Source organism: Urocampus carinirostris, chromosome 11, assembly GCF_059441175.1.
Source record: "Urocampus carinirostris isolate Australia breed hairy pipefish chromosome 11, RoL_Ucar_1.0, whole genome shotgun sequence".
Lineage (NCBI taxonomy): Eukaryota > Metazoa > Chordata > Actinopteri > Syngnathiformes > Syngnathidae > Urocampus > Urocampus carinirostris.
In genome coordinates, this window is record NC_142359.1 from 9075456 (window position 1) to 9102800 (window position 27345).

General features: G+C 41.2%; 1 protein-coding gene across 1 annotated transcript in view; it reads right to left on the reverse strand.

The window, feature by feature from the left end:
• pcxb (pyruvate carboxylase b) overlaps positions 1 to 27345 on the reverse strand; it is a 444629-nt gene that overhangs the window by 308292 nt on the left and 108992 nt on the right. The window contains exon 10 of the mRNA XM_088347024.1: positions 25702 to 25820. Coding sequence (XP_088203150.1) covers positions 25702 to 25820 — 119 coding nt within the window. The remainder of the gene's footprint in view (positions 1 to 25701; positions 25821 to 27345) is intronic.

Here is a 27345-nt window from a genome sequence, read left to right on the forward strand (position 1 = left end):
TTTTGGGCTCATTGGAAAGCGTTATGTTTGGGGTAAGAGTAACACTCCACATCACTGAGAAAAAAACTATCACTACTGTCAGACATGGTGGTGGAAGTATCATGCTCTGGGGTTGTTTTTTTTTGCAGGGACGAGGAAGAGTTGACAGGAAGATGGATGGGGCCTAATACATGGCGATTCTGGCAGAAAATCTGTGTCTGCAAGACACCCGAGAATGGGGCACAGGTTTATCCTCCAACAGTACAATGACCCGAAACATAAAGAACGATCTACAATTGAATGGTTTAAAACTAACAAAATGAAGGTGTTTGAATGGCCACGACTCTTTTGCTTTAACTTACTTTTTTCCTTTTCTCTCTTTTCACTTTCTCTCTTCCTACCCTTTGCGCTTTGTTTTCTCTTTTCTCTCCTTCTGTCTTTCTATTTCTCTTTGGATTTCTTTCCCCCCCCTCTCATGACTTTTTATCTTTTGTTTCTCACGCTCTCTCTCTCTTTTTCTTTCTTCGTCCCGCCCTCTCTCCTTTTCCCTCCCTCTTTCTCTTATTTCTTTATCTCTCTTTTTCTTTCTCTTTAATCTACTAGTTCGGCCCCCGACAGAATGTTTGTTCTATCGTGTGGCCCCAGAGTTAAAATGAGTTTGACACCACTGCCTTAGAGCAGAGGTGTCAAACAGGTGGCCCGCGGGCCAGATCAGGCCTGCTAAGGGATTGAATCTGGCCCGCGAGACAACACTCAGAGAAGCGCAAGAGAAAAACAAGTTGCAGGTTGAATTGTGTTGTGTTGCCAAAGCAAAATGCCTCTCACAAAGACACTGTACTTTTTTCGCTCTCTCTCTCCCCTACTTTTTGCTTTCTTTTTTCTCTTTCTCCTGCTCACTCTTTTTTCTCTTTCTCTCGGTCTCTTTCACTTCTCTCTCTCTCTCTCTCGGTCTCTTTCACTTCTCTCTCTCTCTCTCTCGGTCTCTTTTACTTCTCTCTCTCTCTCTCGGTCTCTTTCACTTCTCTCTCTCTCTCTCTCGGTCTCTTTCACTTCTCTCTCTCTCTCTCTCGGTCTCTTTCACTTCTCTCTCTCTCTCTCTCTCGGTCTCTTTCACTTCTCTCTCTCTCTCTCTCTCTCTCGGTCTCTTTCACTTCTCTCTCTCTCTCTCTCTCGGTCTCTTTCACTTCTCTCTCTCGGTCTCTTTCACTTCTCTCTCTCTCTCCCCTACTTTTTGCTTTCTTTTTTCTCTTTCACTTCTCTCTCTCTCGGTCGGTCGGTCGGGCTCTCTCTCTCTCTCTCTCTCTCTCTCTCTACCTCTCTCTCTCTCTCTCTCTACCTCTCTCTCTCTCTACCTCTCTCTCTCTCGTCCCACCTTTTCTCCCTCTTATTTCTCTAATCTACTAGTCCGGCCCCCGACAGAATGTCTGTTCTATCGTGTGGCCCCAGAGTTAAAATGAGTTTGACACCCCTGCCTTAGAGTGTTCAACCACCAGGGGCTGACCAAACTCTTGGGAAAAACTGAATTCTATTCTATACATCCTGTTCATGAATTCAGCATCAGGGCACAGGTACCGGAATTAGCCGCCGTGGGGCAGCTTTTGGATCCATCCTCCCCCCTGTGGCAGGCATCCAAGAGATGCCAAGGGCCCGTGTATGTGTGAGAGCATTGGAAAGCTGAACATGAACTGCAGCCGCGGTATCAATTGGAGCGCATCAGTGTCGAGCAAAGACGGAGAGGCTCATGAATGAGAAAAGCCGGCTCAGGGAAAAAGTGACTTCTTTATTATTGATGGTCCCTGAGTGGCGGCGGACATTGCGATACCGAACGGGGAGTGGGAAAGGAGAGTGTGTGTGAGTGTCGGGACCTTTCTAGGAGAAAATGTGTCGGGATTTTCTATGAGAGGCCGTTTAAGAAGGGAATCATACCACCATGCTAGTCATTAATTCTTGGGCCCGGGTTTGGGCTTAAAACGTCAATTCTGGGTTCAGGGCCCGGAATCACATCAGTCAATACCCTCTCTCTTGCCATTTTTTCTTTTTTTTCCCCTTCTGGACTTCAGCTCAGCCTTCAACACCATTATCCCGGAGATCCTGGTGGAAAAACTCACACACCTAGGACTCTCTCCCTCCATCTGCCACTGGATAATGGACTTCCTCTCCAACCGCCCACAGTCCGTGAAACTCGGTAACCACGTCGCTCCCACCCTAACACTTAACACTGGCTCCCCCCAAGGTTGTGCACTGAGCCCCCTGCTTTTTACCCTCTACACCTCCGACCCACCCCACAAACACAATCATTAAGTTCGCCGACGATACCACCTTGATCGGCCTCATCTCTGAAGGGGACGAGGCGGCGTACAGGGATGAGGTGGAGTCACTTTCAACGTGGTGTTCGGAAAACCACCTCTATGAACACCACAAAAACAAAAGAACTGATTCTGGACTTCAGAAGGAATGGCAGGAATCCAGCACCACTCATCATTAAAGGAGACTGTGTGGAGAGAGTCCACTCCTTCAAATTTCTGGGTGTGCACATCTCCGATGACCTCTCCTGGTCTGAAAACACCAGAGTGGTGGTAGAGAAGGCCCAGCAGCGACTGCATTTCCTGAGAGTGCTCAGGAAAAATCATCTAAAAACAGCAGCTGCAGGTGTCCTTTTACAAAGCCACAGTGGAGAGCATTTTAACGTACTGCATTACGGTGTGGTATGCTGGGTGCACAGCAGCAGACGGGAAAACGCTCCAGAGGGTCATCAAAACAGCCCAGAAAATCGTCGGTTGCTCTCTGCCCAGTCTGGAGGACATTGCTTGCTCTCGCTACCTCAGCAGAGCAGAAAACATCATCAAGGATTTTTCTCACCCCGGCCACCACCTCTTTGACCTGCTGCCTTCCGGCAAGCGCTACAGGTCACACAAAGCAAAAACAAACAGACTCAGAGACAGTTTTTTTACACTATAATGACAATTTTTTCCACCAAATGCATACGTTGACTATTATTTGCACTATGATGACTATTTTTGCACCAAATGCATGATTACACAAACCCTCACGATACCAAACTGTATTAAGATACCAAACTGTATGTAACATCCTACATGCTGACATTTCTTGTGTAAATATTGTGTAAATTATAACTATATACCTCCTGTATCCTCCTTATTTTATAACCTTATCTTCTCTGTTCCTTTATCTTCTCAGCTTTTTACCTCACTGTGAGAGTGTGAAACTGGAGTATCATGCCCAATATCGTTGTCACAATATGTTAACCCATTTTGTAACAATGACAATAAAGGTATATTCTATTCTATTATATACTGTCATACACGCCATACTACACTCTTTTACATATATAACTATACCCTCATACAAACACTATACTCTCACACATACTTCAATACTGTAATACACGCCGTACGATACTCTTTTACATATATAACTATACCCTCATACACACACTACTATACTCTCACACATACTTCTATACTGTCATACGCGCCTTACTATACTCTTACATATATAAATATACCCACATACACACACTGGTACACTCTCACACATACTTCTATACCATCATACACGCCATACTATACTCTCTTACATATATAACTATACCCTCATACACACACTACTATACTCTCACACATATTACTATACTGTCATACACGCCATACTATAGTTACACATATAACTATACCCTCATACACACACTACTATACTCTCACAAATACTTCTATACTGTCATACACGCCTTACTATACTCTTACATATATAAATATACCCACATACACACACTAGTACACTCTCACACATACTTCTATACTATCATACACGCCATACTATACTCTCTTACATATATAACTATACCCTCATACACACACTACTATACTCTCACACATACTACTATACTGTCATACACGCCATACTATAGTTACACATATAACTACTGTATACCCTCATACACACACTACTATACTCTCACAAATACTTCTATACTGTCATACACGCCTTACTATACTCTCTTACATATATAACTATACCCTCATACACACACTACTATACTCTCACACATACTTCTATACTGTCATACACGCCTTATTATACTCTTACATATATAAATATACCCTCATACACACACTAGTACACTCTCACACATACTTCTATACCGTCATACACGCCATACTATACTCTCTTACATATATAACTATACCCTCATACACACACTACTATACTCTCACACATACTTTTATACTGTCATACATGCCTTACTATACTCTCTTACATATATAACTATACCCTCATACACACACTACTATACTCTCACACATACTTCTGTACTGTCATACACGCCATACTATACTCCCTTACATACATAACTACACCCTCATACACACACTACTATACTCTCACACATACTTCTATACTGTCATACACGCCTTACTATACTCTCTTACATATATAACTATACCCTCATACACACACTACTATACTCTGACACATAATTCTATACTGTCATACTATACACTCTTACATATACAACTATAACCTCATACACACACTACTATACTCTAACACATACTACTATACTGTCATACATACATAACTACACCCTCATACACACACTACTATACTCTCACACATACTTCTGTACTGTCATACACGCCATACTATACTCCCTTACATACATAACTATACCCTCATACACACACTACTACTCCCTACACATACTTCTATACTGGAAGCAACTCCAGTTTGATGTTGAACTCGACAACGTATAGACACAGATCAGTGTATGAGAGGCCATTTGAAATGTAAATCATACTTGCTCTCACATATAATAATCTCACACATGTACAACCATACTCTCAAAACCCCTACGGTAATAGCAAGTGGTGTGTGAGAAAGAATAGTAGTGTGTGAGGGAGTATAATAGTGTGTGGGAGAGTTTATAGTAGTGTTTGTGTGAGAGTATCGTAGTATGTGTAAGAGAGTAGCGTGTTTTAAGAGTATAATAGTATACGTGTTTGAGTACAGTAGTATGTGTAAGAGTCTATGGTAGTGAGTATAAGAGAATATAGTATTTGTGCATGGGTATGACCGTGTCTGTGTGGGAGTAAAGTTAAGCATGTGAGACTATGACATTATATGTGAGAGCAAGTATGATTTATTCCTCCAAGAGACTCTCATACATTTCCAGTGTCAAAACCCTTATTGGCGCCCCACCTTTGATGGCACTGGGCTCACGATCCCCACGAGGGCGCAAAAAGCATTGGGAAGACTCCAAAAGGGGATTACTGGATGGAATGTATGGAAATTACAGACTAATTTATCATTTAGGTCATGGTAATTTATGCAAATGAGGCCTTTGATTAATGCCAGCCTGAGGTTAAGAAAGCATGTACTCTACGCTGCAGAATGACTGCAAGCTTGTTGTGTCATTTCCTTTTTCATTTTCGCTTGAGTCAATGAGATCACTTGTATGGTGAGGGAGCCCTGGATTCGAAATATAACAAAGCGTATTTATTTGTGTGCAACACACACTCTTGTATACAGGAGCTACCAGACTTACGAAAAACGGTAGATACGATCATTTTTTCCAGGATGTCGAAAAATATCCGGACATTGCTGTAAGTTAAATTTTGTATTGTGTGCACCTTTTTCCGACTACAGGACATTCACTGTAGTGCTTCTTTCCGCCACTACCTGCGTGTGGCGCTGTGGGAGGTCACCCAGCATCCACGCCGAAGAAGAAATCTGCTTCTTATTCCTACTTCGTATGTAAACATACCATACTGTATCTCCAGCGCGCTAAGAACTGCGATTTTTATTGTTAAATATCTTGTGCATCCATTCAATATGGTGGGTGTAAAGTGTGAAGAAGAGGCGAGCCCTTTCAATTGAAGTGAAAGTGGAATAAGGAAGCTTGATGCGGTTGAGAACATGGTTGTATGGTGTTTTTTTTTCGCCCACTCTCTACCACGGTGGAGGATGTAGCTCTTAAAGCCCATCTTCCATCTTAAACTTCACTTAATTTATCTTTATAGAGCATATTATTTTATAAAATGTTTATTTTTTTAGTAGAAAACGATACACGTTACTTATACAAGCCTTAAACATATTAATATAAACCTTAAACATACAAAATATAGCATGTAAGCAACTTACGAAAGAATTCAACTTAAGAATCGTAGTAAGTAGGGCAGATATTTTCCTATTTTTTGACTCGAAAAGGTTATCTGACATTTAAGATGGCTTCTTCAGTTGAAAAAAAATATGGAAATATAACATTTCTCCCATTGAACATCTTTGAACTTTTCTTTTAGAGTACTTGAGGGGCCTTTTCATAGACTCAACCACTTTGGTGGTTAGATTTTGTATTGTGTGGAAATTACTGTAGTGCTTCTTTCCGCCACTACCGGCGTGTGGCGCTGTGAGAGGTCACCCAGCATCCACCCCGAAGAAGAAATCTGCTTCTTAGTCTTATTTCGTGTGTAAACATACCATACTGTATCTCCAGCGTGCTAAGAACTTTGACGTTTTTATTGTTAAATAAATCGTGCATCCATTCAATATAGTTAGTGTAAAGTGTAAAGAAGAGGCGAGTAGTTTCTTTTGAAATGAAAGTGGAATAAGAAAGCTTGATGCGGTTGAGAAAATTGTTGTCGCTTATTTTTGCCCACTTTTTACCATGGAGGAGGACCTCTTGAAGCTCATCTTCCAAAGCTAGGTTAAACTCAACTTTAGTGATCTTTATAGAGTACAGTGGACCCTCGGTTTTCGAACGCCTCTCAGTTCGGACAAATCGGTGTTCGACCCAAAATTTCGAGAAGAAGAAGGTCGGTGCAAGCAGGACAGGTGAAAAAAAAAAAAAGTTGTTCGTCCAACTATTGCCTTTAAGAAAGACAAAATAGCTAAATATGAAAGAGGTGTACGAATTTCCGATCTTGCTAGTGAATACAGCATGGCTAAATCTACTATCAGTACGATAGTAAAGAATAAGGAGGCTGTGAAATCGAGTGATGCGGCTAAGGAAGTTAGCGCTATAAGCAAGCAACTGCCGCAAGTTTTCGAAGAGGTTGAAAAACTTTTGATGATTTTTCTCTCCCCACCGTCCACCACAAAGGTAAGAAAACCTATTCATAATCCTTTTTTTTTTATTCTTACACGTTCATGTTAGCGTAATCTTTCGTACGAAAGATTAGATAGATAGATAGATAGATACTTTATTCATCCCCGTAGGGAAATTCACACTTCCAGCAGTCTACCCCGTTGTTTATTAACAGATTAACATGATGCCCTAGGGGTGCTTGTAGCGGAGTGGATGACGTCACGCTAGTCCAAAAGTTCGACATCCCTGCGGCAGATGGAAATCTTTTCTTTGTGAAAATCCAGGGTTACACCACCCCGTGTTAGCAAGTCCGCCTCCTCTCTGATTCCCCCCGGCTTTCGTGTCTCTGTATAGTGGCGCAGAAGCCGGATAGCTCCGGGTAGCTCCGGGTGGCTACACGTTAGCGTCCGGAATGCTAAACGTGAGCCACGTTTCCGCAAAACACAGAAACTGCGCTCCCTGTGCGCTTCGATGTTTTCCACCAGCACTCGATGATCTTATTTGGTAGTGAGTTCGCATTTACCATGATTACGGATGGTACCGAAGACTTATAACGCCGCTAGCCGCTTAGCTAGCTCCGGCTCTTCTTCCACAATAGGCCCCTTCATCACGCCGGCACGAGAATTCCTCAGGGCAAGGAGTTGATTCCTTGAATAAATGCATTTTTGTGCGCTAAAACCCATGTCCATAGGATAGAAGTAATCCATAGTGTAGTTGTCAAAACGGGAAGAAAAACACCGGAGATAGGAGCAGACAATAAAACAATAAATCAGGGCAGCTGCTGGAAAAGGCAGCCGCTCGTGGCGGTGCCGCTTTGATCTAACGCTAACGCGAACGTATGATTAGCCCGGGTTAGCTTCATGTTTACGTTCTTGCTAAACATTAAGGGTGTTGGAACGGATTAAAACGATTTTACATTACTTTTAATGGGAAAAACGATTTTCCGTGATCGACCAAATCGGTTTTCGAACAGGGTTCTGGAACGGATTATGGTCGAGAACCGAGGAAATAAGCAAAAGGTACCAGTGACAAAAATGTGAACAGGTCTTTTCCTATGTAGTGGGAACTTCTTACGATAAGTGTCTATGTTGACTTTTTATAGCAACATTCATCAATGTATTTCATCGGCATTTGCATTTGGACTGCACGATAGCGGAGCGGTAAACACGGCAGATACCAAATGAAAAAGAAATAAACACTGGCGGGGGAAAAAAAACAACGAAAAAGATACCGTGCGAAACAACGGTACCCGTGACCGTGGTCGCCGCAATCATCCGTGTCATTATCATCAATGACACTCGCGCAACGCGCCGTTAAAGCCGCTTTTCTCGTTCATCAGCCGCTTCCTAAATCACTTGCTTGATGCTTCGCTGCACAATCACTGGAAAATCTTTAGAGAAAGAGAAAGACAGAGAAAAACAGAAAAAGTGAACGAGAGAGAAAGCGAACGAGACAGAAAGGGAAAGAGCAAAAGCGAGAGATAAAAGGAGAGTGCGAAACAGAGGAAGGAGAAAGAGAGAGAGAGAGCAAAAAAGAGCCAAAGAAAAAAAGGAGAAAATAAAGAGAGAGACAAAGCATGAAAGACAGGAATAAAGAAAGGAGAGAACAAGGGAGGGAAAGAGAATGAGAGAAAAAAAGACAGAAAAAATTAGAAAAGAGAGACAAAGAGACAGAAAGAGCAAAAAGGCAAAAAAAAAAACAGAGAAAGAAAGACAGGCAGAAAGAAAGAGAGAAAGCAAGAGCATTTGAAAGATAGAAAGCAAGAGAAAAAAAAGACAGAAAAAATGAGAAAAGAGAGACAAAGAGACAGAAAGAGCGAAAAGGCAAAAAAAAAAACAGAGAAAGAAAGACAGGCAGAAAGAAAAAGAGAGAGAAAGCAAGAGCATGTGAAAGATAGAAAGCAAGAGAAAAAAAAGAAAAAAGAGACACGAAGGGAGAGAGAGGGGAAGCAAGAGAGGGAAACAGAAAAAGGAGAGAAAAAAAGAGTGTGAAAAAGAGAGACAAAGAGAATGATAGAAAGAGAAAAAGAAAGAGGGAGGAGAGAATAATTGAAAAAGAAAGAAAGAGAATGATGGAAAGAAAGAAAGAATAATGGAAAGCGAGAATGACGGAAAGAAAGAATGATTGACAGAGAGAGAGAATGATGGAAAGAGAGAGAAAGATTGAATGATGGATAGAGAGAATGGTGGAGAGAGAAAGACAGAAAGAGAAAAAGGGAGGAGAGAATAATGGTAAGAGAGAAAGAGAAAGAGAATGATGGAAAAGAGAAAGAATAATGGAAGGTGAGAATGATGGAAAGAAAGAATGATGGACAGAGAGAGAGAATGATGGAAAGAGAGAAAGGGATAGAGGAAGAGGGAGGAGAGAATAATAGAAAGAGACAGAAAGAGAGAATGTTGGAAAGAAAGAATAATGGAAAACAAGAATGATGGAAAGACAGAAAGATAGACAGAGAGAGAATGATGGAAAGAGAGAGAAAGATTGAATGATGGGGTAGAGAGAATGGTGGAGGGAGAGAAAGAGAGAAAAAGAAAAGGGGAGGAGAGAATAATGGTAAGAGAGAAAGAGAAAGAGAGAATAATGGAAAAAAAGAAAGAATAATGGAAAGTGAGAATGATGGAAAGAAAGAATGATGGACAGAGAGAGACAAAGATTGAATGATGGATAGAGAGAATGGTGGAGAGAGAGAAAGAGAGAAAGACAGCAAGAACTACCTTATATTTGTGGTGAAACTTTATATTTTTCTACTTATTTTTCTTTATGTTAGTTTATTTAGCCAACTGGAGGGCAAATTTCATTGTAGCCGCACAATTATATTAAAAGTGATTCTGAGAACAGGGTTGGGTAGGGTTACTTTAACTTGATTACGTGCAATTACTTTTGGATTACTCCAATACCAAATATGCTAAAAAAAGACCAAAGAAACTAAATATGAATAAAATGATGACTCACAACACGTGGTAAGCTTTCTCTCCTGGCTTTGATCTCTTTGATCTCCGGCAAAACGAACATAAAATGCGACAGAAACCAAATGAAAATAAATCCAAACAGCTTGCCAACATCATTTTTGCCGTTCCATGTATTCCGTTACTCCCCAAGCCTGCAAAAAATTTAGTAATTTTATACATATTTAGTTTCTTTTGTCTTTTATTAGCATATTTGGTATTGGAGTAATCCAAAAGTAATTGAAAGTAATCCAGTTAAAGTAACCCTACCCAACCCTGTCTGAGAACAGATACAAACGGGACACCACTAAAATGTAATCCTTATCATCTCATCTCATTAGCTGCACCGCTTATCCTCAGTAGGGTCGCGGGGGTGCTGGAGCCCATCCCAGCCATCATCGGGCAGTGGGCAGGGGACACCCTGAACAGGTTGCCAGCCAGTCGCAGGGAACACAGGGACAGACAACTCGCTCGCTCATTTACACCTAGGGACAATTTGGCTCGGCCAATCCACCTGAAATGCATGTCTTTGGAATGTGGGAGGGAACCCACGCAAGCACGGGGAGAACATGCAAACTCCGCACAGGATGTCCGGTAGCTGGATTTGAACCCACACATGAGGTTCCCGATGCATTCCCGGCTGCTCGAATGCATGGATGAGCGCTGACTGGAAGTGAAAGCCATCAATAAGTCACGTCAATACAAAGCAGTGAGATCCCATTCCGACTTGACGTTTAATCACTTTGAACACGCGTGCACGGACGCCATGATGGCGATGATGATCATCAGCCTCAACTCCATCCCGTTAAGTGGCCTACTTCACATCAACCTTCTGTAGGATGATGGTTTATTCATGGAGTGTCGAGTCACTCGCGTGTCCCCGGAAATGAATTGCGTTTTACCGTGCAGGCTCCCTACGCGGTGTCATATTGATGAAGACGTTAATTTGCTTCTGTTTTGCTTAAGATGCAGCAAGGAGACGGATAATGAGGAAGAAAACCGAACTTGTGCGCCACTCTCGTGTGTTGTTGGCAGGGTTGGGTAGGGTTACTTTAACTGGATTACTTTCAATTACTTTTGGATTACTCCAATACCAAATATGCTAATAAAAGACCAAAGAAACTAAATATGAATAAAATGACAAAATTTTGTGCAGGCTTGGGGAATAACGGAATACATGGAGGGTCAAAAATGATGATGGCAAGCTGTTTGGATTTATTTTCAATTTGTTTCTGTCGCATTTAATGTTCGTTTTGCCGGAGATCAAAGAGATCAAAGCCAGGAGAGAAAGCTTACCATGTGTTGTGAGTCATCATTTTATTCCTATTTACCCTCACTAATTTACCTTTACCGTAAATTCCAGACTATAGAGCGCACCCACCACATTTCAAGGGGATAACCGCTTTTATACTTACACAAGCCGCACCTGTATATAAGCCGCATGCGCCCACATTGAAATATGTAACACAATAACAAATTTAACCCAAACCCTACTTTGAGTCCCGCGATTTTAACTGAACATAAAGTACACACTTCGAAAATCACAGCCGGCAGAATGAACGAAAAATGATACCGGTAGTTAAGATTTGATGCAGACCTGCAGAGTCAGGGTCTCGTTAAAAGTAATCCAAGGAAAAAAAGTGTATATTTCCAAAGGTAAGGGTGGGAAAAATATATATCCACTATTGTCTGCCATGTCCACAAACACTCACCTTTACCGGTCCCCACTTCCCGTCATCCCCCGTGTCTGTTACGCCCCTTCTTTTTAATTGGTCAGTGCAAGACTTATCAGAGTAAGTGTCAAAAATAAATACAGCAAATTAGCATATTTGGTATTGGAGTAATCCAAAATTAATTGAAAGTAATCAAGTTAAAGTAACCCTACCCGACCCTGGTTTTTGGGAGACACTATCCCGTGGCAACGGACCATGAGTACAGAGAAACCCCACTACTTCATGCTTCAGTTATCGCTGGTTCACTGATTTGCGGATTTTGTCATTGATATAAGCGTATCATGTATTGTGTTCTGCAGCAGACAGCACATAGTAAAAGCTAGCATGTGCATTATCGGTGGGCGTGGCTGTGATCAGGGTTCGTCCCCTTATTTCGTTTACATGATCGTTTCAAGCACTTTTAAGGCCAATTTTTCATGGTTTCCAGTACCTTGAAAGGAAAAAATCCAGCGCCGATCACAAGAACGTTTATTTTGTCGACTTTAATGATTAAGTCGTTAGATGGATAGATAGAGATATAGAGAGATAGAGAGATAGAGAGACAGACAGACAGACAGACAGATAGATAGATAGATAACACATGCCTTGTGCTATTTAGAGCAGTTGCCATTGGTGATCTATGAGATTTTTGTGTCAATGGGCTGCTATAAACTGACATGAATTCTGCCTCAACAATCCAAAAAAATCCACTAACTTATTTATTTTTAAATGTTCTTTTCCTAGATTGGTACCAACAGTAGAAAAATAGAAGTTTTGTTGTCATTCATATTTCCTATTTCCATCCATCCATCCATTATCCGCACCACTTATCCTCAGTAGGGTCGCGGGGGTGCTGGAGCCCATCCCAGCTATCTTCAGGCAGTGGGCAGGGGACACCCTGAATTGGTTGCCAGCCTATCGCAGGGCACACAGGGACAGACAATTCGCTCGCTCACGAAGGACAGCAGGCATTGTTTTGATAAACGCTCTGCTGTTTTGAGTTTTTCCAGACAATGAGGCGAGGGGGTGCACCCCACGTTGGGGCTTCCCTGGCACGCCCATGGGAGGAGCCGGCACACCAGCTTGCGGAAAAAACGCGGGCCGAGAAGCGAGAGAACGCTTGACAGAGACTCGAGCGACACTAATTCGGTTGCCAGCCAATCGCAGGGCACACAGGGACAGAAGATTAGCTCGCTCATTCACATCTAGGGACAATTTGGCCCGGTCAATTACCTGACATGCATGTTTTTGGAATGTGGGAGGAAACCAAAGTGCCCGGAGGAAACCCACGTAAGCACGGGGAGAACATGCAAACTCCACACAGGAGGTTTGATCTCACGACCTCAGAATTGTGGCGCAAACGCGCTAACCACTACTCCGCCGTGCTGCCCCATTCATATGTCCATGTTAAATAAATTTAAAAAAAACAAAAATGGTCTTTAACACTTGGGTTAAACATATTGAGATGCTTTATGAAGAAAACAGCGCCCTCTTCTGGGGGTGCCTTTTTTGGGTTTCCGTCTGCGCACGCAAGGCTCAAACCGCGAATAAGATTTCGATGAATCGTGAATCCCTAAAACCTTCATCGCCGACGATGTACCAGTCCTTGGGTCCTCGTTCACAGCCATTGGACAGGTCTTCGACAGACTGATAACCAGGGTTGGGTAGGGTTACTTTAACTGGATTACTTTCAAATACTTTTGGATTACTCCAATTCCAAATATGCTAATAAAAGACAAAAGAAACTAAATATGAATAAAATGATGACTCACAACACGTGGTAAGCTTTCTCTCCTGGCTTTGATCTCTTTGATCTCCGGCAAAACGAACATAAAATGCGACAGAAACAAAATGAAAATAAATCCAAACAGCTTGCCAACATCATTTTTGACGTTCCATGTATTCCGTTACTCCCCAAGCCTGCACAAAATCTAGTCATTTGGTACCTCTTCTTACGAGCTTAATTTGTTCCAGCGTCAAGCTCACAACTCAAATTTCTCTTATCTCGAGCGAATTTTCCCGGTCTGAGATAACTGAAAACGTATTGACCCGTTCCTGACCTCCCAAAAGCACTTAGGTGAAACCAAAACAGCTATGAAACACATCTTCTGGATAACTAAAATCCCATTTAAATAGATGACAGTTGACAGATCCCGTCGAGGTGCCACTTTCTGTGGTGTATCTTGGGCATGTATAGCCTGGCAGCGCCCCTCCCTCTATTTTTTTGGGTGGAGTTTTCTCCCCCACATGGAACCGACAGTGATCGTGGTCAGGGTTGGGTAGGGTTACTTTAACTTGATTACTTTCAATGACTTTTGGATTACTCCAATACCAAATATGCTAATCTGATCTCATCTCATCTCATTAGCTGCACCGCTTATCCTCAGTAGGGTCGCGGGGGTGCTGGAGCCCATCCCAGCAATCATCGGGCAGTGGGCAGGGGACACCCTGAACTGGTTGCCAGCCAATCGCAGGGCACACAGGGACAGACAACTCGCTCGCTCATTCACACTTAGGGACAATTTGGACCGGCCAATCCACCTGAAATGCATGTCTTTGGAATGTGGGAGGAAACCGGAGTGCCCGGAGGAAACTCACGCAAGCACGGGGAGAACATACAAACTCCGCACAGGAAGTCCGGTGGCTGGATTTGAACCCACACAGGAGGTTCCCAAGACCTTAGAACTGTGCCGCACACGCGCTAACCACTGCGCCGCCGTGCTGCCCCTCAAATATGCTAATAAAAGACAAAAGAAACTAAATATGAATAAAATGATGACTCACAACACGTGGTAAGCTTTCTCTCCTGGCTTTGATCTCTTTGATGAAAACTAACATAAAATGCGACAGAAACAAAATAAAAATAAATCCAAACAGCTTGCCAACATCATTTTTGCCGTTCCATGTATTCCGTTACTCCCCAAGCCTACAAAAATTTAGTAATTTTATTCATATTTAGCTTCTTTTGTCTTTTATTAGCATATTTAGTATTGGAGTAATCCAAAAGTAATTGAAAGTAATCAAGTTAAAGTAACCCTACCCAACCCTGCTGATAACCTTCGCCTGAACATCACTCTCAACGCATTCCCCGTGGAAGGGGTCCATCTGTTCATATACCTCCAGGCCACCTTTAGCGCTACAGGACAGGCCAAAGATGAGATCGCCATCAACCAAATTGGTTTGGCGTTCTGATGTCTAAATCGCTGCCTCTGGTAGCGCTTGGAGATCAAACGAAAGACCAAATGTAAGATCTTCCAAGCACTTGTTCGCTCTGTCCCAGTGTTCATTTTACCTCTGAAAAGTGATGGGTCCCGGGGACTCGCATGCTCAAAAATCTATGGGTCCCGACCAGTGTTCCCTCTAAGCTGCGCGCAAATGCTCACTGCTCGCACATTCTCAGCGCACAAGAAAATCTAGCCAGCACACAAAAATCAGGGCTCGAAAGTCAAAGTTACAGTGCATGAAGGTAAAAATACACGGGTTCCCCCGACGTTGTCCTAAATGCGGTATTTTGAAGTCGAGTCGGAGTAGAACGAAGTTGAGTAAAGTTAGTAGAGTTTGTCGGAGAACCGGCTTCTTCGGCTCGGCCGACTAAAAGGAACCGGCTCTTTCCGATCGTAAACGGCTTTTCGGGTTATTTTTGCTTCTTTAATCCCAACATGACCAAATATTATGTAAGATTATGCACAAAATGACTTAAAGGAAGGGGGGAATAGAACAAAAAAGAAAAAAATACCAAAATGAAAAAGTAGTGAAAAGCTGAGAAAAAAAAACAAAAAGAAAAAAAAAAGGACAAATTTAGAAAAAAAGCCAGAAAAAAAAAGAAAAGAAAAAAATGTAGGAAAAAAGTAAATAGAGAACAAAAAGAAAAAACAGCTCGAAAAAAATAAACACAATAAGATTTTTTTTAAAGGAATTTTTAAAAAGTAGAAAAAAAACACGGAAAAAAGAAGAAAGAAATGTGTTGCATTAAAATCATTTTTAATTCTATCAAGTGAATCTTGTTGCCAACATTGTACTTCCACTAAAAAATGTGATTAAGTACAGTTCTGTATCTTACAACCGACTAAACGAGCCCCCCAAAATGTTAATATTATGCGACAAAATATGTCAGGAAATAAAAAGAAATGGATATCTTGTGAAAGAATTGTAAGAACAAACGACGTTTGTAGGCCGTACAACCTTTGCAATAGTACACGAGTCGATTCATTCAAAAGAGAAAAATAATTTTGCATTGCCGGAAACTCAGCAAAATGTAACTTGATGTCAAGTTTTAGACATGTTTGATGATTAAATATCTTGCCACACTTGGGATTATGGTTGCTCACTGTTGTTTCAAGCGTTGCTCACCAACTTTGTGTGAACGCTCAGACCCGTAAGGAAAATTACAGGGAACATTGGTCCCAACAGAGAGCTATGGGTCCCCAAAATTTATTGAAATCATAAATCGGCGACAAATATATAACATAAATCTATATATTCATTCAGTTTTAATTATCAAATTATTAATTCATTTTCTGCAAAAAAATATTGTTGGTAATATACCGATTAAAGGGATAACCACAAACCTGTCTTTTTCATTTTCTCCTTTTATACTTTCTTCTTTCTTTTTTTCTTAACTTCTTTATACAACATAATTCGTAATATCAATCATCAAAGCAAGTGAGCCGTTTGAAAGCCGGCTCTTTTTAATGAGTTGAGCCAAAAAAGCCTGTTCTCTAAAAAAAGACGGACTTCCTTTCACTCAAAACGAGATCTCGTTGGCCGAGATCGGCATGCAGACGAAAACTCGAACCGCGAGACCAAAACAACAATGGCGGATCTGCCTGACGAAAAGTTTGGAGTGCAGTAAATCTTTGTTTAAAAAAAGTAATAGGGTAATAAAGACAATTTTGTGGCAGAAAGGTTGCGTCTAGGACGCAGGCAAACGAGAACACTGTTATCCTACTAAAAAGGTGCAAAACATGGCCTCTCCACAAGAAAGACTTGAATATCTCGAAGCCTTTGACATATACTGCCTCAGACGGATCTTCAATATCCGGATGATTGACCAGAACCCCGGTGGCTGTGTGGTTAGCGTGCAGAGGTTCAAGGTTCAAGCCCAGCTCCTGCTGCCTCTCAGTGTGGAGTTTGCATGTTCTCCCCGTGCCTGCGGGCACTCCGGTTTCCTCCCACTTTCCAAAAACATGCATGTCAGGTTAATTGGACGGTTCAAATCGTCCGTAGGTGCGAATGAGTAAGTGTCTCGGTGTGCCCTGCGACTGGCTGCCCGAAGACAGCTGAGATGGGCTCCAGCGCCCCTGTGGATAAGTGGTGCAGATAATGGATGGATGACCAAATCCTTAATATCGTTATTCTGGCTTGTTGCGACACTTTTAATCTCGAGGCGACCCTCATCAAAAGGAGGATACAATGGTTCGGTTGCCAGGGATTCAACCCTGTTGCTTCCGCCGAACTGGGGAGGAGGACAGTGGCTCAGGAGGTAGAGCGCTCGTCTTGGGATCAAGAGATCGCAGTTCGAATCCCGGCTCGTCCGTGTTACATGTCGAAGTGTCCTTGGGTAAGACACTGAACCCCTAATACCCCCAATAAGCAGGTTAGCGCCTTACATGGCTGCACGGCCGCTATTTGGAAATGTGAAGCACACTGTAAAGTGCTTTGGGAAGTCTTGACTTAAAAAGCGCTATATAAATGCAGATCATTTCATTTCATAAAAACATGGCTATTGAAGGATTTTATACATTTGACTATAAAAGATTTTACACGATTGAATACAAGTTGCATTTATTGAGTGGGCTGAAGATTTTCACTGAGTGGGCTTCAGGTCACGCTGTTCCAAACGCAGAATGTTTTGGCTGGAGAATTTTGATAACAGGACTCTGACGAAGGACAGCAGGCATTGTTTTGATAAACGCTCTGCTGTTTTGAGTTTTTCCAGACATCGAGGCCAGGGGGTGGACCCCACGTGGGGGCTTCCCTGGCACGCCCACGGGAGGAGCCGGCACAGCAGCTTGCGGAAAAACGTGGGCCGAGAAGAGAAGCGAGAGAACGAGAGAAGAGGCTTGACAGAGACTCGAGCGACACTAATTCGGCTAATTCAGCCATATTCGATGGAGTTCACTTCGTTAAATTGTTTAAAAAATTAAATCTGGCCCCGTGTGGAAATGCCGGTCTCTCGTCCATCTTTTCCATCAAGAAACGAGCGCGCATTGTTAGGTGAATGTAGGTTGTGTTTGGTTAATGGAGTCAGATAACTAAATCGAGCAATTTGATAAACGATACATTTCAAAATGTAAAACCTAACACTAGCAACGATGAAAGTAAATATGGAGCACACCTCAGGACTCCAAGTCTACGGTATCCGAGCCTGGAATCACAAATGGCTGGTGCCAATCAGCAAGTGTGGGTCGCCCTCATTCAGGACATGGTGAAAACGTTGGACCCACCCTGGAGTTTTACCGAAAGAAAGTAAAAAGTACCGTATTTTCCGCACTATATGGCGCACCTAAAATCTGATTTTTTTTAAAAGCTGAATATGCGCCTTATAATCCAGTGCGCCTTATATATGGATCAATGTTGAGCCACGACAGGTCTCGCAACTTACGGTAAGCAGCCACCGACTCCATTTTTCGCGTAGAAGAAGTGCGCGGTGCATACTGGGAAATATTAAACAACGATTCTCTTTTATTTGTGCGTTTGTATAAAGACCCTGAAATGGCTCCTATTAAGAGACACGTTTACAACGCGGAGTTTAAACTCAAGGCGATCAGTCACGCAGTAGAACACGGAAATAGAGCAGCAGCAATTCGAACACTGCAGAAGAAGAATTCGAGGGATTCGTAGGCAAGGAGCTGATAGAGTGGAGCTTTATGTTTTTCTTTTGCGCGTTTACGGTTTACATTTTACAGTTATTATGTTATTGCTTTATTGTTATTGTTTTGCACTTGTTATTGTTTTTGCACATTACGAGTGTCACTATATTGCGATTGCACTAACGTTTACTTTACCATAACAGTATCAGACGTTTTTTTGCGTGTTGACTAAATGGAGGAAAAGTAAAATGTCATGCCTTGCTGTTGTTCAAAGATGTTAAAGATGTGTCACGAAAATGCTTTACCTCAGAAAATAATAAAACAGCTGTTTATTCATTTTGGGAGTGAATGGAGTTGTGGAAAGCTTGTTTCTTATCTATTAATAAAGTTTGACTGACCTATCTGACTGTTTTGTTGACATTCCCTTTAGCGCGGCACCGTCTAATGGTTGCATAAGGTAACTGCAGCCTCTACTGTAGCGCCTTATAATGCGGTGCGCCTCATGTATGGAAAAAGTTTTAAAATATATCATTCATTGAAGGTGCGCCTTATAACACGGTGCGCCTAATAGTGCGGAAAATACGGTAGTCTTGCCTCCCCACGTTGAAGACAATTCAGGACAGAGACCCAGAGTGGGATCTAAGCAAGAATCCAAAAGGCAGGCTGCTCACACACTCTTTTTAAACACCAGAGCAAAGAAAAGATTACTCACTGCTAAATTAAGGACAAATTGAGAGGGGGGTGCATTACGGGTGTCACTATATTGCGATTGCACTAACGTTTAATTCACCATAACAGTATCAGATGGTTTTTTGCGTGTTGACTAAATGGAGGAAAAGTAAAATGTTATGCCTTGCTGTTGTTCAAAGATGTTAAAGATGTATCACAAAAAATGCTTTACCTCAGAAAATAATAAAACAGCTGTTTATTCATTTTGGGAGTGAATGGGGTTGTGGAAAGCTTGTTTCTTATCTATTAATAAAGTTTGACTGACCTATCTGACTGTTTTGTTGACATTCCCTTTAGCGCGGCACCGTTTAATGGTTACATAACGTAACTACAGCCTCTACTGTAGCGCCTTATAATGCGGTGCGCCTTATGTATGGAAAAAGTTTTAAAATATATCATTCATTGAAGGTGCGCCTTATAGTGCGGAAAATACGGTAGTCTTGCCTCCCCACGTTGAAGACAATTCAGGACAGAGACCCAGAGTGGGATCTAAGCAAGAATCCAAAAGGCAGGCTGCTCACACACTCTTTTTAAACACCAGAGCAAAGAAAAGATTACTCACTGCTAAATTAAGGACAAATTGAGAGGGGGGTGCGGAGGTTTTTTTTTCTAATTCTCAGCACACAATGCTTTCCACTCCAACTTGGGATTACAGATCACGCGCATTTTAAAGTCTTTTATCCGTCCTCCACACATGAACAAAGTCAGTAGACCCGATTGTGTGACACTTGAGACGGATCAAGAGGTTTAAACAGAGCACAGTCTTTGGACAAATACCGTTTTTAACATGATGGTAGGAGCAAGTGAGAGCAAAATATACAGTGGTACCCCTACTTACGGATGGAGTTCATTCTGGTAGTAGTTTCATAACCTGAAAACTTTGTAAGTAGAGACGCATTTTGAATGTGAATGCGCTAATCCGTTCCAAGCCCAGCAAAAGTACAGTATATGTTATTAATAAATGATAAAGCAGCCGAACATGAAACCAAGACACGTTCAAATTAGAATAACGGACAATAAACATTAAACAAGAGGCACAAAGTGTAAAAACAAACAAACAAATGAAAAGATTAAAAAAAAACGTTTTTGCCTCTTGAAAAACTGATCCAATGACATCAGCGAGGCAGACGTCATAATGAACAATAGTCCGATTTATCAGCACATTTTCCTGGGTTAATTCTTTCCAAAAATCTCGAGACTTAGTTGTAAATATTTTATACGGTTGGATTCACTAGACTCTCAGGGACCTAAGAAGATCAAGGTTGCGTAGTATCATCGTATTTCTTGACGTGGAGGGGAAGTAATTGATGAGTTAAGCAGGCTTAGATTTCGGGTATCTTGTTTCATACAGATTGTGATGTTTCTGTGACTGATATAGTTGAAAAAGCTTCAACTTTCCAATGATATGTGACATGACATATTTCAGTGACTATTGACATCGCTCAGACACGTATTTGCTTCTCAAGAGACCAACAGCTCACCTGTAGGCCGTCACAATGCTAAGAGGTGATAGGCTCCGAAACGGCCGAACTGATTTTTATCAAAATGTTCACGGTTGTATTTTTGGGCCTTTAGCTAACTTTCGTGTCTAGGCACCCTCAAATAATGAACCAATAAAATCAATAAAGGTCTGCTTTCATGGGGTCTCTAACACCCTATGACCACCAAATTGCATACTGCAGCCAGATCACAGAGTACTACAAGCAATTGTTTCGTATCCACGGATTTCAAAAAACCACGGTCACATCTACCAAGAGATCCCTTAACCACATGGATCGTCGAGGCACAATTAAGACACAACTCTGGACAGCTTCTTTCACTAGTGACAGTCCCTGGCCTGTTTTTGGGTCTTGGCACAGTTGGCACCAGTCCATTGCTTAATGTTGTCGGCCCAGTTGTTTTTCGGTCTTCCTCTCCTTCCGCCTTGGACTGTCCCTTGGAGAATTATCTCGGTCAGTCCTGATGATCTTGTGACCTGACCATACCACTGAAGTTTCCGTCACAGTTGTCAACAGTTCTTCGTAGGGTTCAATCCTCTGATGGTGTTGCGCACCGTTTCGTATGAAGTAGAGCTTGCCGTGTTTGTCACATGGGTTAAGTAGCTGATGCCTATGAGTTTCCTGTAGCATCGTATCTCCATAGCCTGGTTTTTTCGTTTCCAGTTTTGCTGTCAGAGTCAATGTCTGGCAAACGTAGAGGAAGAAGGAAGTAACTGGTGCTTGCATGAGCCTGATCTTTGATTTCAATGCTATGTTCTTGTCCCTCCAGTTGGGTTTGAGTCTGGCGAGTTCAGCTGCGGTTTTAAATTTCGTGGACATGACTTCTGATTCTGATCCTTCTAATATGACAGCTCCAAGAAATTCAAATTTGGGGACAGGTTCTTACTTTTTAAGATTGCAAAAGCAAATGTAAATCCTTCCTGAGCTAATTTTCACTTCGACCTGGGCATGGCATGATAATATATGATAATATATGATTAGATCGATAGATAGACAGACAGATAAAGAGAGAGATAGACAGACAGACAGATAAAGAGACAGACAGACAGACAGACAGATAGGAGATACATAGATAAATAGATAGAGATACATATAGATATATATATAGATATAAGGATAGATAGATAAATAGATAGATATATAGAGATATATAGAGAGATGGATAGATAGATAAATAGATAGAGATAGATATAGACATGGATAGATAGATAGAGATTGATAGAGATATATAGGGATAGATATGAGGATAGATATAGAAATAGATATAGAAATATATATATATATATATATATATATATATATATTATATATATATATATATAGAGAGAGAGAGAGAAAGAGAAAGAGAAAGAGAAAGAGAAAGAGAAAGAGAAAGAGAGAAAGAGAGAGAGAGATGGATAGATAGAGATAAACAGCTGTCTAGATAGATAGATAGAGGTAGATATAAGGATATAGAAATAGATATAAAAATATATATAGAGATAGAGATAGAGAGAGACAGACAGACAGACATAGAGATAGAGATAGATATAGAGAGAGATAAAGATAGAGATAGAGAGATGGATAGAGGGATAGAGATAGATATATAGATAGATAGAGATAAAAATATAGATAGAGATAAAGATAGAGATACAGAGATAGAGAGATATATAGAGAGATAGAGAGAAAGAGATAGATGGAAAGATAGATAGAAAGATACTTTATTCATCCCCGTAGGGGGATTCACACTTCCAGCAGTATCCTTGTGTTGAAAATAAAATAATAACATAAAAGAAATAGAATACAGAAATACCCAATATAACGTGTTGCTATGGAGAATTTAAATAGTGCTACATAAAATACACACTGTAATAAAAATAGGGTAATATGCAATGTGGGGGTGGGGTTTCATGTGGGCTTTTACTCCCCCGGGTGGAGTTCAAGAGCCTCATGGCATGAGGAAGAAATGATCTCCTCAGTCTGTCCGTGGAACAAGACTATGACAGCAGTCTGTCGCTGAAGCTGCTCTTTTGTTTGGAGATAATGCTGTGTAGTGGTTAAAGATGTGATGAAGTGTCCATATGGTAGCTGCTATTCTAAAAATACTTCTCTTTTGGGCGATTGTTTATTTTTCCATTAAATGTTTAAAATGTGAAAGATTCAAATGGAAACATTGCTTTTTGGGAATAGCAGCATGTGAATGGAAGATTAGACTACAAAGGCGTCAAAATAGGACAGAGAAACGGGATGCATGAATGCAGAAAATGAGGCAAAGGCCAAGTTAGTTCGATGTCATTCAGGAAGGAGACGAATAGCCGGGCCAAAGGTAGTATGATAGGACATCAAATGCGAGAACAGTGATAACGGCGAGACGGTTGGCTGGGCGCGAGCCGTAGAAAACCGAGAGACCTCCGGAGTTACAGTAGATGGTAACTGAGCCGGAGAAGAAAAAAACTGTGTTTAAAGACAGGAATAGAAGAGAGGCAGCCGAGGGCATGCGGGCGCCTGCCAGGCAGGCCCGCTGTGAGGATGCCGGGCAAACTGGCCGATGTAATCTCCAGCAAATACAGCGGGGCTTTGTTGATCAAATACTGAACTGAAGGGGCTTTCCAGAAGGACTTTCAGGGGCTCACAAGCCCACCTGCAGTCCGGGCAGGGGGATGGTTTATTTTTGAAAACCTTGCCAGTTTGGAGAGCATGCAAGTGATGGAGAGAAAAAGGTGTCAAGTGAGATCCAGGAAGGTAAAGCGAGATGGAGGGTTTTTTGCCTTTTAGGGGGAAAATGATGTGGAGTTAAGTGGTACCAAGGAGAGTTTGAGAGAGGAGGGTAAAGAAAAGCCTGCAGGGTTCTTTTTCATGGCCAAATTTGAGCACATTTTAGAAGTGCTGTCCGGATTTTGAAACTTTGTAACTCTCTTTCACCATCAAAGTCAGGATCGCAGCCTTAGAAAATTTTGCAAGAGTGTGCATATCTTATATGCGCTCGAATAAACTTACTTTTTCATCTTTACGGGGTTTAGGTTGGCGTTTGGACTGTACTTGAAAAATGTATTTAGCCATTTTCATGCTACACTAACAAAAAACTGCATGAAGTCACTTTTCGTCTGTTTCCTAATGTGTCGTGCGTCCCAGAACAAAAATGCTACTAATGAGATAAAAACAAATAAGCGCAATAAAACCTTTTTAATAAAGGCTCTTTAAACTCTGTTGGGCATTCTTAACTCGTACTTAAAAAGTTTAAAGTAGAAAATTTGTATCTATTGAGTACACCTCAAATGACGCACTACACCTTTAAGAACTTTTCAAGCAAGCGAATTTCTTTTTTTAGATAGTAAATCGTGAATGGATTTGTTGATCTGAACAATATGTGTGTACAGAGGCTCCCCTACTTACGACTGAGATGGGTTCCGGACGATCGTTCATAAATTAAATTTGTTGTTAAGTTGTTTTTGTGCTATATTTTTTAGGGCATGTATGTTTAGGGTATATATAAGTATGTTTAAGGCTCAAGTAACCTGGATTGTTTTGTACTAGAAAATAAACATTTCATAAAATAATATGCTCTATAAAAGGGGTGTCAAACAGGCGGCCCGCTAAGGGATTGAATCCTGCCCGTGAGACAACGCTCAGAGAAGCGAAAGAGAAAAACGAGCTGCAGGTTGAAATATATCCACTTGATGTTGCCAAAGCCACGTGCCTCATAAATGCTTTACTTGTATTTCTCTCTCTCCCCCCCTCCCTTTTTCTCTCACTATCTCTCTTTCACTCACTCTGTCTCTCTTTTTTTCTTTCTTTGTTCCTCTTTGTCTTTCTCGCTGTGTCTTTTTACCTTCTTTTGCTCACTATTCCTTTTTTCTCTTTTCTCTCTCTCTTGCTTACCCCTTCTCTTTTATCTCCCTTTGTATTCCGTTCTTTCTCCTTCTCTCACTATTTCTCTTTATATAGCTCTCTCTATCTCTCTCTTTCTTTCCCCCTCTCTCACTATTTCTCTCTCTCTACTTTTCTCTCCCTCTATTTGTCTTATTTCTTTTTCTCTAATCTACTAGTCCGGCCCCCGAGAGAATGTTTGTTACATCGTATTTTTGACTCTACCATATAGGTGTAAAAATGACGGTAATATGTTGCTCACATTTTCAGTTGAAAAGTTACTCCCATCGGAATTTACCACTGGGAAAAGCTACCACATATTTTTACATAGCCAATAATAAATGTCCACAATTTATACGTGGTCTTTGCAGTAATACTGATTACATCGTTTTATAGTGTCCCATTTAGGTGTAGCAAAAAGCAAACGGTTAGCAAAAAAAACAGAGTTAAGCTAGTCATCCCTATAAATTACCTTAAATATGACTGGAGCAAGCTTACTCTCCAATTGTGAAGACTTGTATGGATTTGTGCCGCGTTTTAGCAATTGTTTGTATTTTCAGTTCTCCAGCCATTGTTCATCAAAACAGCCTCCTCCTGGCATCTTGGCCTGATGCACATATCCTAGAGCCATGACGCGTCACAAAACAACGCCATACAAACTAATTCCAGCTGCCGTTCATCACAAGGGAAGAAGAAACGCAATGCAGAGAGCACTGACGGCGTCATTTTTAAGCAGACTTGATTTGTTTTTCTCCGTGGTCCATTGCGACAGACAGCAGAGGAACATGGCAATAATTCCAAGCATTTACAACCCCTTTACCTAAAATTACAGCACTTTTCAAACGTTGAAAACATAACATTAAAATTCAAGCATTTTCTAGCATTTCAAGCACCCGTACGAACCCTGATTTTGAGGACTAAGGAGCTTCAAGTGCAAATATAACAACATGTAACGCCCCCTCGATGTAATTGCCAGCTGGATATTTGCCTGTGCAAAGAACGCCTGTGCAAACCTGATGACGCTCGCCCGGAGCCGATTGGCGTCGATTTGTCGCAAAAAGGTTCAGTACTCACTCTGTGATTTCCTCGGTCACCGTGTGCTCCACCTGAAGCCGCGAGTTAACTTCAATGAAGTAGTGCTTGCCGTGTTTGTCCACCAAAAACTCCACCGTCCCCGCATTCTCGTAGCCAACCTGAAGGACAAGAAAGTCAAACGTGACTATTTTTGCTTAACCCCTTAATGTTCCTATGAAATTTGCCTAAAATCCCAATCCAGGATGCAAGTAAATTGAATGCTGTTCTTGAAAAAAATCAATGCAATTACTACTAACATTGAGTAATATGAGTTAGAACACATAAAAATAGAAGGGTTTTATTCTAGCCTGCAGATAAGGGTAGCACAGGCATCTTAGCTGGAAAACAGATAAGACAATAGCTTGAAGCCTTACCTGGTAGCCTCATCAAATTTAATCACAATCTGAAAAACTGAACATTGTATTTTACACATTTTTAGAATGGTAGGTCCAGGCGTTTCCAAAAGAGGCCTTTTGGAGACGACCAGCAACAGCACTAAAAACTCTGCAACTGTGTAGTTGCACAGTTTTTTAGACATTCTGAAAGAGTTGTAAATGTTTTACTTCTCTTACCAGGAGTCAATCGTTTGAGGGTCCGATTTGAATACAATAGGGACATCTTCATATCGATTGATTTAGAATTATATTGACGAACCAATTTGTCAAACATCATTTAGATCGGTCACTATTGGCTAAAGAGGTAAAGTAGGCGTTGTCTTTATTAGCAATACAGGGTTGTACGTTGTATTTTACACATTTTTAGAATGGTAGGTCCAGGCGTTTCCAAAAGAGGCCATTCGGAGACGACCAGTAACAGCACTAAAAACTGTGCAACTGTGTAGTTGCAGTTTTTTAGACATTCCGATAGAGTTGTAAATGTTTTACTTCTCTTTCCAGAAGTCAATCAATGATCGTGCGTAAAATGAATCCCTAGTGGTGTTACAAACACTTTTTTGAATGTCTAATTTGAATACAATAGGGAAATCTTCACATCGATTGATTTCGAATTTCATTGACGAACCAATGTGTCAATCATCATTTCGATCGGTCACTATTGGCTAAAGAGGTAAAGTAGGCGTTGTCTTTATTAGCAATACAGGGTTGTACGTTGTATTTTACACATTTTTAGAATGGTAGGTCCAGGCGTTTCCAAAAGAGGCCATTCGGAGACGACCAGTAACAGCACTAAAAACTGTGCAACTGTGTAGTTGCAGTTTTTTAGACATTCCGATAGAGTTGTAAATGTTTTACTTCTCTTTCCAGAAGTCAATCAATGATCGTGCGTAAAATGAATCCCTAGTGGTGTTACAAACACTTTTTTGAATGTCTAATTTGAATACAATAGGGAAATCTTCACATCGATTGATTTCGAATTTCATTGACGAACCAATGTGTCAATCATCATTTCGATCGGTCACTATTGGCTAAAGAGGTAAAGTAGGCGTTGTCTTTATTAGCAATACAGGGTTGTACGTTGTATTTTACACATTTTTAGAATGGTAGGTCCAGGCGTTTCCAAAAGAGGCCATTCGGAGACGACCAGTAACAGCACTAAAAACTGTGCAACTGTGTAGTTGCAGTTTTTTAGACATTCCGATAGAGTTGTAAATGTTTTACTTCTCTTTCCAGAAGTCAATCAATGATC